A 15,673-nucleotide genomic window follows, 5' to 3' on the forward strand; every position below is an offset into this window, starting at 1 on the left:
CACCCCCACCACATGTCTACGTTACGATGTGGGAAGGTTTGCATAACGTCGCCCAAATGTTCACACAAAGAAAGAAGGCGTAACTTTTATTCTCGCTGTAGTATTGTTGCTGCCACCATGTCGAGACGCTGTGTGTTTCGTTGTGAAAGCGAAACTACTTTGTTTGGCCTTCCAAAAGAGGACAATATCCGCTTCGTCATGCCTGCAGCTGATCCGTGCTGGTCACTGAGGAAATACATCAACTTCACGCTGTGGATCGCCGGATCGGCTTTCACCGTGGACAAAGCGGAGTCCAGCCTGGGGTCATCACATGTGGTTGCCGCAAGCCCGCCGGCCGCTCCTTTCGTCGAATCCACCGGCTGCACCGTTCTCAAGACCGTCCGCCTCAGCTCACTCAAGCCGGCCTCCGCTCACTCTAGCCCGCCGCCCTCCGCTCACTCTAGGACTCCGGCCTCCACTCACTCTAGCCCGCCGTGTGTTTCGTTGTGGGGGCATAGAGGAGAAACAATAATGTACAGTATGTGGAAAATAATGTGTTTTTTTTACTTTAAACCACATAATCACATTTCATTACACCAAATACACAAAATAATGTTCTTTTTAGCAACATCATATGACCCCTTTAAGAATCATGTGACACTGAAGACTGGAGTAATGGCTGATGAAAAATCAGCTTTACCATCACAAAATAAATCACATTCTAAAATATATAAAAACAGCAATTAAATTATATAATATAACTATAATATAATACAATTTCATAATATATTACTGTTTTTACTATATTTTTGATCAAATATATGTAACCTTGATCAGCGTAAGAGATTTCTTTCAAAAAGATCTTACAGACCTCAAACTCATCAATAATATAGTTTACAAATTTACTAGTAACTTCTTATTACGGCTTAATTTTTTTTAACTATCCTGGATGTTACATCCCATAAAAGTTTTTTTATTTATTTAACAGACACTTTCATCCAAGTCAAATATTATGTAAAAATGGGCCTCTTTTTCACCTGACTTCAAAATATGTGTCATATCTGGATATTTTAGCCTGATTGCATTAACACCTTTATTCCCATGCATTTTCAGTGTAACTGGATTGCACAATTCTTTGCAAACACCACAGTAAAGGATGTTAATGGGGCTAGAAGTGAATAAATGGGGAGAAAAAGGTTGAAAAGTGCTCTCTTTGGCGAGAAATTAGATTCCAAGTCTAATACAATAAAATCATTTGAATCAGGTGAGAAAAACGCAAGGTCATCCAAGTTTGTGCACACTGAATCATACAGCTCTTCACTTTGCAACCTATAAAGGCACTTAGTATGAAAAAAATAAGAATAAAAAGCAGGAATGTACCCCCTTGAACAACAGCAAACAAATGGCATCTATAAGGTTTAATAGATTAATAGCGAAATGGAGTACAAATGGCCATACAAAAAGCAAAAGTAAAAACAAGCTGCTCGTAGCTTGGCAGCCAGTAAACAAAGCAATCAGCCAATACCATCTTCATTATTAACAGCATCATCAGATGCCATGTTGACCATAACCATAACTCATCACAGAACGTGGAAGACAGAGGAATCCTGTTCTCAAGTGGTACAAATAAATCATCGATTTTGGCTCAATTTAATTTGGACTGTGGCACTCAACAAATCTACATCAACAATTAGCTTAATATTTGACCCACAATCAGATAGAAATGTAGCATTACCTTTAAGAATTAGGAATTCACATTTCACATATATAAATTTTTATATATTTAATATAAGCGTATGTAAATTTAAAGTCAGCATAAAATTCACCCTATTTTAAATGCATGCTTCCTATTATAAATACATGTTATAGATCTGCGCCCCTCCACAACTTACAGAAAGCTCACAATCATTTTTGAGTGCAAATCCCACATCTCAAAATTAGTGCAGTCAAATGATTAATCACGATTAATCGCATCCAAAATAAGAGTTTTTGTTTACATAATATATGTGTGTGTACTGTCTGTGTATATTTATTATGTATATATAAATACACACATATACAGTATATATTTTGAAAATATTTACCTGTATTTACATGTATATATTTATATTCATATAATTTATATTATATATAAATATATTTAGTATATAAACAAAACACATTTCTCTTAAATATATATGTGCATGGGTGTGTATTTATATATACATAATAAATATACACAGTACACACACATATATTACGTAAACAAAAACTTTTATTTTGGATGCGATTAATCACGATTGATCGGTTGACAGTACTACTCAAAATCCAATCAACAACTGATGAATAGAACCAAAACCCATTCCCCAATAATTTGTTACATTCAGATGTGAAAATTCTGCCACTAGCGTCACCAAACAGAAATGCAAAAATAGTTCAACAGAATATTTTTTACTAGTCAGACAATAATCAGACATAATCCTTGCTAACATTATGCCACTGGTTTGGATAATGTTGCTATGTTGTGCTAGTCAGGATGCTCAAACAAACGCACCAAGAAAATCAACCTACACATGTCTTACAATTTTCTCCACATTAAGTTGGGATAGGAGAAAATATTTGATCACTGAAATAATTACACACATCAGCTTTAGGATTAACACTGAGGGTTCACTTAGTGTAAGTGGGCCTTAATGTGGTTGCACATCTCACCTGTTATTTGGTGTTTTTGATTCTAAATTACAGAGGATCAGGTCTTGTGGGTACTAACTACATTCCTGTGACAAGGCTTGTTATACAAGAGCCAACTGGGCCAAACACTTTTCTGTCCCAATTAAAGAGTATCTTTTCCATCATTTTTGCTTCGACACGCATTACTAAATCTACATCATATTACTTCATTCTTAGAGATTAGTATGGCAGCAAAGAGTTCATCTCACCTTCGGAGTAGCAGTTAAGTATTCCATCAGCATCCAATATTGGGAAACCATTCTTGTCCAGTCGAGAATAAAGTCCAGGAGGACATGTAGGCTCAGCAGCTAATGTTGACTGCTCCAATGTTTCTGTTACCATTTCTGTTGTCGTAGGTTCTGGTGTTGTTGTAGTTGTGGTTGTAGTGGTTGTTGTAGTCGTGGTTGTAGTGGTTGTAGTCCTTGATTTAGGACGGTCCAAGCCCACGATGGGTTTTCCTCCCACAGTAAGGTACTTGTCACTTGGATTAATCACAGGCCGACTGTCTCTTCCATGACCAAATAATGCTAATCCTTCCTGGTTTACCAGTGGGCTACCCTGGTCATCTAATATAGCAAACACAGATAAAAGCCAGTTTAAAACAGGCTTCTTCTTTCTATATTTCTATTACTGTCAGTTAAAATTGTAAGCCACTCACCAAAAATAGTCTTGCCATCCTCTCCAAGGACAACTTTTCTGGGTCTTCCTCTTGAATCCTGAAGAACTCTTCCATTTTCATTCATTAGGACACCCTTATCCAGATCTACTATCTAAAAGAGTGAATGAAACTTTATAAAGAAGAAGAATCTTTCTTTCAAAACAAAGCGAGACAACAGTCAAACAGTCTTGCTTGAATAAGTGTCCCTAAGGTTCCTGCCTGTGGAGTTTCCATGCCTAGAGAGACAAAACTGTTCACATCACTGTCTTTGCTTACTTTAAAGATAATTCAGTTTGGTCTGCAGTACTGTCTGATTTATTAATGTATCCAGACAACAGACATAACAGAAGCCATAGATATGGATATTGTGATCACAGTATCTTAACTTACATTCTATCGTTTATGTTTAACAAAATTAAAGTCATTGATGAAATCAGAGAGGTCACTATCAGTGCTACAAACCTGCTATGGGTAAAAAGTTCACTTTATCTTTCGTAATTTAAACATTAGAACAAGAAAAGAAGTGTATAAAATAGTTTGCCTGTAGTAAATAAACTAATATCATTTATAAAACATCTTAATGGATTTACGGACATTCGGGTCTGCCAAATTTAGCAATAATTAACACTGCAAATAAACACACCCATTTTGTTCCATCAGGACCTGTGATATGTCGGACTCCGTTTGGTTTCGAATTTTCATCAGATGTTGAGGATGCTTTGCCATTTGCAGCTGTGAGATTCGGCTGTCCGTTTTTGCCTGAACATGTAATTAGAGAAATGAGTAAAAATTTACTTATGCACACAATGAAATTGTTGTTCGTACAGCATGCACATCCTTGCAGACATCACAATATTGACCTTTTTCATAACTAGGTTTGTAGCCACTGGCTGGAGTGTTTTCCTTTGAAATGGACCGCAGCCTCGATCCCATCACTGGATTTCGAGAGTCAGGAGATATATTCCCACTAGAGCTTTCACCAGCAGACAGCCCATGGGAAGAGAGAGAAACTGAACTTGGGGTGAGCCTAACATTAGTATTACTCCTGTCAGCTGTGTCTGGATTTGAGATAAGTGGTGATTCTGCTGGACTGTTTTGAGAGAAGGCAGATGATGATGCTGAAGAGGAGTGTGGTGAAGATGATGAAGAGCCTGATGTGGAAACAGAGCCCATTCTTCTGTGCTGTACTGGGTACACCCTACTAGGGAACCGCAAACCTTTCAGACGGCTTGCTACCACAGGAGAGCGGACCCGACCATTAGAAGCCAAAATAGGGACTCTTTGGGCAACTGAAGGAAGTGACTTTGAACTGCTACTGGTACTTTCATTTTCAAAGTTCTGGGCAGGTCTGTGAGGTTCGCTCACAGTTGTTGTTGTTGTTGTGGTTTTAGGTGCAGCAGTTGAAGTGGCGTCTTTGCTTTGCCTCTCCAAGGTCTCTCTGCTTCCATCGTAAAGATAATCATCTTCATGATCATTGCTAATTTTTGCATCTTCATTATTACTGGGATTGTTGGAACTTATTGGAGCATTTGTGTCTTTATTTAGCACACTAGGTTTATTTGAGACAGGATTAACCTCATGCTTTGAAGGGTATGTTGTGGGTGAAGTTTTATCACTAGTATCTCGAGAGCTCACAGCAGTAGAACGAGAAGGAAATCCTTTAATAATTGGCCTTCCTGCACCTATAGATGAGGCAGTCCTGCTCCACGGTTTTCTCCCATCTTGTCTGCGACTCCCTGTAACTATCCTAGAATTTCGGTTTGGTAATGAAAGGGGTGAACTTCTTCCTGTTGTAAAAGAGTTAGTCCTTGAAGAAGAATTGGAAGTGGAACTATAACTATTGCTTTTCTCTTCTTTGTTATCATAATCTTCCTTTTGTGCTGGGTGTTCCACTTTAGTTGTATCAGAATGGGTTTTTTTGGTTTCTTCAGTTGGTTGTTCACCCTTTGTGTCATCTAGCTCCGTGTTCTTGTGGTTGGTATCATGCACCTCTGTTGTATCGTGACTGTTTGTCCTGGTTCCTGTTAGCAGTGTTGATTGTGAAGAAGCAGATGATGATGATGATGAATTAGGTTTGTGCTTTCCTGTATGAAGTCTCTGAGCTCTAGTTGAAATTCCAACTCTTCTTCCATTAGGGTACACGGCACCAGATCCTGAACTTGTGACTCGACCTGATGTGGAAGAAGTCCTTCTTGTACCTGCTGCTGCTGATGATGGTGAGGATGAAGGAGAAGATCCCGAAGAAGATGAGGTGGAAGAAGAAGATGACGAAGTTGATGCTGAGGAGGAGGAAGAGTAAGTTGGAGAAGAGATAGATGAGGATGATTCTGATTTTGATTCTTTCCCTGGTTCAGGCCTGGTTTCCTGAGGTGAGATCACTGAAGGTGTCCTGTCAGTGACAGTTATCTGGTTGTATGAGTTCTTTTCCTCAGGATAGGAGACCGCTCTTAGGTCCTTTCTTGTAGCTGCAGACTCCTGGTTTTGCGACGAGCTTGAAGAATCTTCACTTCGCATTCTTGATCGAGAGTTAGGCCTTCTTAATCTGCTAATATCAACAATTGAGGATGTGCGCGGGGTCCAAGAAGGACGTTTGGCCTCAGGTGTTTTAGGGACAGATTCAGATTTATTGGGTTTTGATTCTTTAGTGTCATGTGGGTGTTTTGAATGTTCCTCTGTTTGTGGTGATGCATTATTACTGCTCTCTGGTTTTGTGTCCTCATTAGCCTCATTTGCTCTTATTTCCTCTTCTGTTGGACTGTCTGTTGGCTTCTCTTCCTCATTTGTATCTTCTTCTCTATCTTTGGCATTAGTGGATGAAGAATGTGAGTTTGACCTTGAGCTAGAACCTCCGTTTCTGACTGAACCCCTCACAGAGGAGAAGATGCTGTGATAGGACCTTGTTTGAGAAAGAGGGCGTCCTCGTCTATTGGTGGGTGGTGTTTGAGTTGTGGTCTGAGTATCGAACTCTTCCATCTCATCTGGCTCCTGATTGTCTGATTCATTGTTTGAAGATGTCTTGGAGGCACTTTGACTTGTCTTGTGGCTGTCTGTGTTTCTTAAGTGAGTAGAGCTGGCTAGAGACAAAATTAAGATACCAGTCGTAACCAAATTTCTGTAAAGCTGCTAAAGTTTATTGAGGAAAACATCTGTTGGGAATACTTACATGCAGGCATTGCAACAATAATGGCTTTAGTCTGTGGTCCTTGGCCCTTTCTATTGACTCCACGGATTTTGAAGATATAGCGGTCACCTGGCATAAGTCCATCTATGGTAGCAGAGGTGGTGGTGCCACGGTATGTAACTGACTTTGCGCCAAACGGTTTCATAGCAGGAGCATAGGAAAGGATGTATTCTGGAAGTAGATGTCAAATCAATCAGTACGGTCAATTTCATTTGGATACCATAGCTGAATATTTTCCAACGAACACTGGGAATACCCAGGATTGGACCAATAAATCTAGGCCAAGGATAACACACTAAAAAGGAAAAGTTCTTTTTGCATGAACAGGGAACAATTTGTGTTTTCCACATGTACGTTTGTGTAGGTTTAGCTTGACAGACTGGTGCTCTGCATGCCTGCTGGAGAAACTGTAATGCTGAAGGTTTATCAATTCCATATATTTTGGCACTGCACACAGATAAGTGGTTTCAGGGAAGACATATGTTCAACAATTAGTAATGTTTTACTCTCCAAATGCCAAAGTCGTTTTCTGTTCTTTACGTAGGGCATATTCCAAAAGTCATAGAAAGAGTTGACAGATATCTGTATAAAATATTATCAGTGATAAAATACTTTCTCCTATCCCAGCTAAATATGCAGATACAACTATAAGTAAGGCAAGAGTATGTTGGGTGCACTACATAATAAACAAATACAAATATTTCTTCCTATGGTCAAAATGGATCTTACTGAATTGATAGCATGTGGTCTTACCTCTTATTCGCCCATTTGTTTGCTCAGGTGGATCCCAGGTGGCTGTGACAGCAGTACCTTTTCCTCGAAGTGGTTTTACTTGAAAATTTTCTGGAGGGCCAGAAGGAGCTGCATAGACAAATGTGGGAGAAAGTAAAACTAGGACTGACAAACAAATTGTTATACAAACAACATGGAGCACTGTGTATTCTCTTGAACTTATTTTTTTCTGCTTGGAGATTTTTCAGATGGGAACAACAGACAGTTTGTGTTTTCCATGGGAATGAGGTCATTCCGATCACTCCAAACTAAAATTCCAAACAGCCAGTAAACAGTGGCATTACTCTGAAATAGGCAGTTAGAACATGCATACATGGTTTCAAAAACTAAGGCAAGATTGTTTTGAGTTTTTGTGCATTTGTATGGGTGTGCAACACAATACAAACACCCTTTTGTTTATCCTTTGCTTCATTAACGAGTGTATTTTCAGACATGCAATAAAACATAATCTTGTAAGGTTGAACACTGTTCTGTTATAATACTATTATAATACGATTTTTTTAATCTGACATTGACCTTTATTAATTTGCAGATAATTATGTCTATAATAATAAATATACTATCGGGATTTGTCTGCTCAGCTATGCAAACTAAGCAAAACATCTGAGTTAGAGATCAGAGAGCGTAAACAAACCTGATTCAGGGGTTCTCTGGAACACAGATGCACTCCATTTTCCCTTCTGATCTCCTTGCGAGATACAAATAGAGAACTCGTACATGCTGTCCGCAGAGAGCGTTTCAATTATGAGACGTCTCTGAGTGGTGTCCTTGTATTCCCATCGAGCAGATTCTCCTTTCTCTCTGTATTTCACAGTGTAATACCTGCACATACATTGATTCTAAAACTGAAATATACACTATCATTCCAAAGTTTGGGGTCACTATTCAGAAAGGACACATTCAAGTCATTCACAGTAATGACACAGACACAGTAAAGACATTCATAATTCATTCATTACAAAAGATTTCCGTTTCAAATAATGCTGCTCTTCTGAGCTTCCTATTCCTCAAAAGATTTTGAAATGGATTCCACAAAAACATTAAACAGCACAACTGCTTTAACACTGATGATAATAAGAAATGTTTCTTGAGCACCATATATGCATATTAGAATGATTTTTAAGGATTATGTGAAGTGTGAAAGATCACTGTAGACTGAAGTAATGGCTGTTAAAAATCCAGATTTGCCATCACAGGAATTTTAAAACATATTAAACGTAAATGTAAAAAACATTCATTTTAAATTGTAATAATATTTCACAATATTCCTCTTTTTACTGTATTTTTGATCAAATAAATGCAGCCTTGTTGAGCATAAGAGACTTATCTTACCAACCTTTTGAACAGTAGTGTATATAATGCAGCCAACATACCAATTGGCCCACCATTTGATATAATTAATTTTTACCTGGATCCCCCTGGTATTTCCTTCTTCTTTTCAACAAGTGGATCAACCCATGTGATAAGGACAGACTGAGGAGACAATACTCTAACTGTGATGTCCTCTACTTCATCCACAACTTCCGGCTCTGATGGAAAAGGATGACACAGAATAAATATTAGGTTTGAGCGAGTCAAAATACTGAATATGGAGTGCTGGTTAGCACCACTGTGATCTGTGATATACCTGGGGTTACTTTATTCATGGTGGCCGTGGTGATGGGTGCACTCCTCCCCTGGGCTCTGGGTGCCTGCAGTGATACCACATAGACGGACTCAGACGCTACGAACAGAGGGGGGATACCAGATATGGCCACGTATCATTACACATCACCTGCTATGGGTCATACTGAAGACATGCAATCCGAGGTCTATTCACAAATATTTGAACCTAGATTTAGATTAGCCTTCAAACATCCAGACTTTTGTGCTTACCCAGTTTGTGTTTGTTAGCATTGCGCTGGTCTGCTTGGTGCTGGCTGAGGTCCACTCTGTGTTTGTTTTGGGGTCGCAAAGGGAGGCGTCCTACTTGATGAGGGGGTTCTGGTCCTGAGGATGACTGAGGGGCCCTCTGCTGTCCTAGTGCCGTCCTCTGAGTTGGGGGCCGTGGGTTAATCTGTGATGAAGTTATAGACACCATCCTGCCTAAGGAAAGAAAGACAGAGCAAATAATGTTGGCTTTGGAGTTTAATAATCTGCTGTTATTTTAATTTTATGCTGTACAGCACTTTGGACCAGCATCTGTTGTTTTAAATGTGCTTTAGAAAGAGATCTGTCCACAATTGTCTTGACTTTATTAGAAATCACTTCATTGTGATAATACTGTACAATGTTTATTTTACATTATCAAACATAGTGGGGTTCATAAAGTCTGAAAGTTTGGTATTCAAAATTGAATTTGAACACGGAAACAAAGTTTGAGAATTTTGAATCATGTAATATATGAAATATGAAGAAATTCACAAATTTGATGCTGACAATGTTAACACCTTTAGTAAAAAAAGGTCAAATTTCCTTGCTTACACCAACGCGCACAGCATTTGCAAAGCAAAAAAGTTGTATTCAATTAAAAAAAAGAATGAAGAAGCATTTTCACATGTGGTCTCATACTTTTAAATCCCATTATACTTCACAGAAGACGACTCATGTTTGCAATCTCTTATAAAACAAAAACATTGGCAAATAACAAAGACACATGGAGATTTGCTAAAGTAAGTACAGTTACAGGGCCACACAGTTTACAGTCATGTGCACTCTCACTTCCTCTCTCTTATTGCTTTACTGTAATCCCCCATCTGACAGGACTTGGCAGGCGAATGAGACAGCCAGACAGTCTTCCTCCTCTCTTTCCTTCAACACACTGCTTCACGCGCATCTCTCCTTCTCTCCCACTGGTGTGCCGTACATCCCTGAGAGAATAATGAAAAACAGTCCCACTCTTTCTCCATCCGTCTGTTTTTTTTTCTCTTCTTTAATCATTCTCAGATGATCGATTGTCGTCACACTTCCTCATTAGAGTCTGTGCGTAATTTAAAGGTTGATTGTGACAGTTCAACCAGTGTGGCGTTGAAAAGTTCAGTAATCAATCGATACAATGAACTTGCGTAGTTTCTTCTCAACAGAAACGCTTTTTTTAACGTATTCCTAATATGTTGGACCTTTTTTTGAAAGTAGTCTACTTTTGCCTGTTGAGACAGGCAAAACGCCTTCGCTTTTATAGAGCCGTAAGAGCGGTGTTAGTGATGTTTGAGTTGGGGGAGGATGACACTAGTAGTGCAAAAACTGCCCACACTAGCTTTAATATGAATGTGCATTGTTCATACTAGGGAGGCTTTTTAAAACTTTGAATCAACTCAACCAATTACTTCGCAAAATGATTCAGTGTTTCGAAGCGCTCCAAACACCACAGACTAACAGTACCTGCTGATCAAAACTGTGTAAATGCTCAAACATGTATGATGACACTTTTTACAAACCAATGGCAAATGTTATGATGAAAGTTTAATATATTAAATGCAATTTACAAATAAGTATATGCCATTAAAATCACGATTCTGTAAAATGCAGGGCTTGGCAAACTATATGCCAATTAGAAGCAATTAATTATCATTCTCCTTTTTGTATTATACACATATTAAAATTAGTTAAAATTATTTATTAAAATTATTAATCACGATTAATTGCATCCAAAATAAAAGTTTTTGTGTAAATAATATATCTGTGTGTACTGTGTATATTTATTATGCATATATAAATACACACACATGCATGTATATATTCAAGAAAAATATGTTTATATATTAAATATATTTACATATAATCTAAATTATATTAATCTAAATGTATTGTATGGTATTTTATTCTATCTGACCTTTTAGAGTTATTGTGTAAGTGTCTTTTATTGTATTGGTCTTGTTATAATGTGTTGTGAAGCCAAAGTCAAATTTCCACTTGTGGACAATAAAGGAAAGTAAAGTAAAGTAAATATATACATGTAAATATGTTCAAAATATATACTGTATGTGTGTGTGTCTTTATAAATACATAATAAAATATACACAGTACACACACATATTTTATATAAACAAAAACTTTTATTTTGGATGTGATTAATCGCGATTAATCGTTGCCCAGCACTAATTAAAATTAAATGAATTAAAAATGAACCTACATTGTAAAACTGACCTGAAAGCAGTTAAAATAAATGTTTCAAAACTTCGTGAAGCAGTATTTTGAAAGCACCCATCACTAATGTCAGATCATTTTGATGATTGAAGAATGAAAATAGTAGGGAGAAAAGGAGGAAGGAGAGGAAGGAGTCAATCTTTTATAACTTCTATAAAGCGCTTCATATCCTTTATAGCTCAGCCTTTTGTGAGGGTTTTGGCTAAATGCATGCCTTACGTGCACACTTAAAGACTGTCCTATGATTGCTCTGGCATCACTTACTCAATGCTTAAGCTCTTCCAGAATTATTAACACTTAAGTTAATAAGAAGTGTCAGGTCTCAAAATGAACTGAAATGATAGTAACAGCAACTCCTTTTCCTTTGTACACACAAACAGACACTTATTCCCACTTCCCATTCAGAGAGTCCAGCCAACACAGCTGAGGCAGGCTTACATATCACTGGCCTTGAAACAGGGGTGAAACATAGTAGCTCACCCCTCTCTAACTCTTTCCCTTTCTTGTTGTTTTTACAGTGTCAATCTTCCAAGTTCATGTCTTGGATCCATGATGCCACATCGTTCTCTTTTCCCACCCCTCCGGTCTGATTTGTTCGCTGATTGTACGAATTATCTCCATGAATTCTCTCTCTGTGGGAGGTTTCGGATGCGATAACAAGTTCCAGGTTGCAGGAACCAGACCAGAGTTACCATGTCCATGTGTGGACTCAGCTGGGCTACATGTGGACCTGCTCTTAAAGGTTAGTCCCACTGATTTCCACTGATTTCCAAAGTGATGACAAAGAGATGATAGCACAACAATGGTGGCTGTGAAACAAAATGAAGCTTTTCCTGCCACATTCTTGCCACATCACGGTTACAAGCAAAATGGCATAAAGCATATGTCTTTTGTTAACCCAGCGGCAAAGCCAGAGAAAAATTTGAGCAACACTATGGTGACATCATGACAATAGCAATAGCAAAGAACAAACATGGACTGGATAACATTATGGGAAAACCAAGGGAATAAAATAATAATGAAATGCCATTTCTGGAGATGTTAAGGAAGTGACCGCAATCAGTATTTCTGTGTCCAAATATTTTTATACATTACCAAACCAAACATTCAGCTGTATTGTCTATTTTATGTTTGCAACAAAATCTATGTAGTCTATGTCAGAGGTGCAGTAGGTGTAGGATTTACTTTGAGACCATTTTCACTCAGAAACTGCTAGTTAATTTCACAAATAATTACAAAGTAACACACTGAATTAAACATGAAACTTTGAAGTAGAAAAACTGAATAATCTGTTTGATTTACAACTTGCAGTGTATGCTGGACCATTGATCACATGTAATTCAATCTGTGGAATTCTACTCTTGAGATTGTAAGAAACTAAAAAAGTCTTCATTTGGTTTAAATCTAGGATTCCTTCTTCTCTTCGGAGGGCTTGCATGTACAGAGTTTGGCTTCAAGTGGGCTCAGTGGATTCATAAAGAAGAGAAATAAAAGCTTTGATTTAACAAATTCACAGCTGACAAACTGCCACTGTCTTTCCAGGAACTTGGGGTATCGGAGGTCTCTGGCATCCAAACGCATGTCCGAACTTTAAACCTTCTCAAGGGAGTAACAATGTAGATGTTTTCCATAAGCCTGCAAGTCTGAAATCTCTCATTTGCCATGTACAGAATGTACAGACACAACTATATTTTTTAAAGAACTTGAAGTAGTTTGAAGTAGAAATTGCATTCCAAGAAGGGTGGATTTGACATAAAATTGTGTTCTCTTAACTTTTTTCTCATAACTCTTTTATGTTTATCTTGAACCTGCTTGGCAATACTCCTTATAAAATTGTTGTGCATCACTCATAGGCTGGGAAAGTATTGGGCCTACCTGGAGAGGTTCTGTTGAAAGGCTCGACAGCAAAACCATCCAGTTTCACCCACTCTCCCCCTTCAGGAAAAAAGAGCAATGTGGTTACACATAAGGACTGACAATATATTGGTACCATAACACTTATTGGCTTTGATTTAAATCTGTGCATAATAAAGAAGTAAAACATATGTGAGCTTATCAACTATTTACAGCAGTTTATTTTTTATAGATGCTTTTATGACTGAATTACTCAACAAAAGCTTAATTATTTACACATAATTGTGTAATGTATATTGCAATCAAACATCCAGCTATCCTTAAAACAAGGAGCTGTAACACCAGATATGTTTACAACTGCTAAAAAACATCCTCAGCCAAGAACATTTATGATCTGTTTGCAGGATTATTAATGTGCTTTTCTATTATGACAGATGTTTTGGGATAAATGCTGTGGGATGTTCAGCAATATGCCCAGATCCTGTTTGTTGGAGAGGGACATGGACGTACTGAAAAAAACTTTATGTGAAAAAATGTACGTGGCGTGCGTTGGACGAGTGACTGGCTACCACAACAAAAGGCTTAAGGCTCTTGACTCAAGCTCTGGGTTGGATACAAAAACATGGACTGGCCATGCTCTATCTTTGGGGAATTCAATAGCAACTGATGCCAGTTATTTGAAAAACAGAAACGACCATATATCCCCACACCCTGCAGTCTACACATGAGTGTGTGTTAGCCATTCAGTCTGGCTTAATATTGTGAAATGAACGAAAAACACAGTGAGTATTAAAGTTATAACTACTTTCCTTGTAAAAACCATATAATAATGTGTGTTAGAGTCTAAATTAATGAGGCTAATAAAAGTGTAAATTTAGACATTTAATGACATCCATGGAACACTCTCAGAAAAAAAGGTACAAAAACTGTCACTGGGGCGTTATTTTTTTTCGAAAGGTACCATTTAGGTACTAAAATGTACACTTCAGGTAATATGTACCTTTAAGGTATTTGTATGCACCCTTTAGGAGTAAATAAGGCACAAATGTGTACTTTTTGAAAGGGTACCACCCCAGTGACAGCTTTTGTACTTTTTTCTGAGAGTGTGTACACTTGAGCCACAGTTAAAAATAAGTGAAAGAAAGCGTTGTTGTGCTGTCTTCTATCGATTTTCAAATGTTTTAAATGAGAAATATATAATTAATTTACATGTACACCACTGGTCATACTGCTTGGGTCAGTAAGATTTAGATTTGAAAGAAATTAATACTTTTATTCAGCAGGGACGCATTACATTGATGAAGTGACAGTAAAATATTTATAATGTTATAAAAGATTTCTATTTCTAAATAAATGCTGTTCTTTTGAACTTCATATTCATCAAAGAATCCTGAAAAAAGTATTGCAAATGAAAAGAAAAAAAAAGTTTCCACAAAAATATTAGGTATCAAAACTGTTTTCAAGATTGATGAGCACTAAGTAAGCATACAGAATTAGAATAATTTCTGAAGGATCATGTGACACTGACGACTGGAGTAATGGCTGCTGAAAATTCAGCTTTTGTCATCACGGAATAAATTACATTGTAAAATATATAAAAAATACAAAATATTTATTTTAAATTGTAAACATATTTCACAATATTATTGTTTTTACTGTATTTTCTGATCAAATAAATACACCCTTAAACAATCTTACCGACCCCAAACATTTGAACGGTAGTAGATCGCCATAGTTTATGAACACTTTAATATTTGATATTCTAATTAAAGTTATATATTTTATGTGCAACTTAAGTGTTAACAACGCTGAAGGATTCCTGCTTTGTTATACTTAAAAGGATAATTGCCCTAAAAGTAAAAAGTTTGGTGTCATTTACTCACTCTCATGTCGTTCCAAACCTGTATGACTTCTGCAGAAAACAAAAGAAGTCTGAGGTCCAAACAACATTTGATCTCATTGAATGGACACAAAACAGAGACGTTTTTCAGATGTGTTCTGCAAAAGCAAAGAAATGCCTACAGGTTTGGAACGACATAAGAGTGAGTAAATGATGACAAACGTTTTGGCGAAGTTTAAAAGCATGCATATGTGTTTAAAAGCATGCATATGTGTTTTATATGCATACTGTACTTTATCTATCCATGCACCAATGTACAACAGTGAAGGGAACAGATAGTCATGGAGAAACATGCAGATCTCTATCTACACACACATGCAAGCACACACCTCCTGGAGTCTCTGCCCTGTAGACAGGTTTACTCATCCCATCCTTATTCTCTGCACTCATCTTGAGAAAATGCAGGACTCCAGGCTCTAAAACAACACAACATGCACATGAGAGCCTGACATAGTGTGCAAGTACTCAATGTGAG

The 15,673-nt window shown here is 37.5% G+C and overlaps 1 protein-coding gene across 1 annotated transcript in view; it reads right to left on the bottom strand.

The window, feature by feature from the left end:
* The window catches only part of LOC107549078 (fibronectin type III domain-containing protein 1-like), a 32,325-nt gene that overhangs the window by 12,228 nt on the left and 4,424 nt on the right, over nt 1–15,673 (bottom strand). The window contains exons 3-14 of the mRNA XM_016230010.1: nt 15,528–15,614; nt 13,320–13,379; nt 9,195–9,404; nt 8,947–9,042; nt 8,728–8,848; nt 7,954–8,141; nt 7,281–7,388; nt 6,510–6,698; nt 4,207–6,420; nt 3,990–4,105; nt 3,347–3,458; nt 2,879–3,254 (exon numbers count right to left, since the gene is read on the bottom strand). Of these exons, the coding sequence (XP_016085496.1) occupies nt 2,879–3,254; nt 3,347–3,458; nt 3,990–4,105; nt 4,207–6,420; nt 6,510–6,698; nt 7,281–7,388; nt 7,954–8,141; nt 8,728–8,848; nt 8,947–9,042; nt 9,195–9,404; nt 13,320–13,379; nt 15,528–15,614 (3,877 nt within the window). The remainder of the gene's footprint in view (nt 1–2,878; nt 3,255–3,346; nt 3,459–3,989; nt 4,106–4,206; nt 6,421–6,509; nt 6,699–7,280; nt 7,389–7,953; nt 8,142–8,727; nt 8,849–8,946; nt 9,043–9,194; nt 9,405–13,319; nt 13,380–15,527; nt 15,615–15,673) is intronic.

The sequence above is a fragment of the Sinocyclocheilus grahami genome, unplaced genomic scaffold (assembly GCF_001515645.1).
Source record: "Sinocyclocheilus grahami isolate Dianchi unplaced genomic scaffold, SAMN03320097.WGS_v1.1 scaffold362.1, whole genome shotgun sequence".
In the NCBI taxonomy this organism is placed as follows: domain Eukaryota; kingdom Metazoa; phylum Chordata; class Actinopteri; order Cypriniformes; family Cyprinidae; genus Sinocyclocheilus; species Sinocyclocheilus grahami.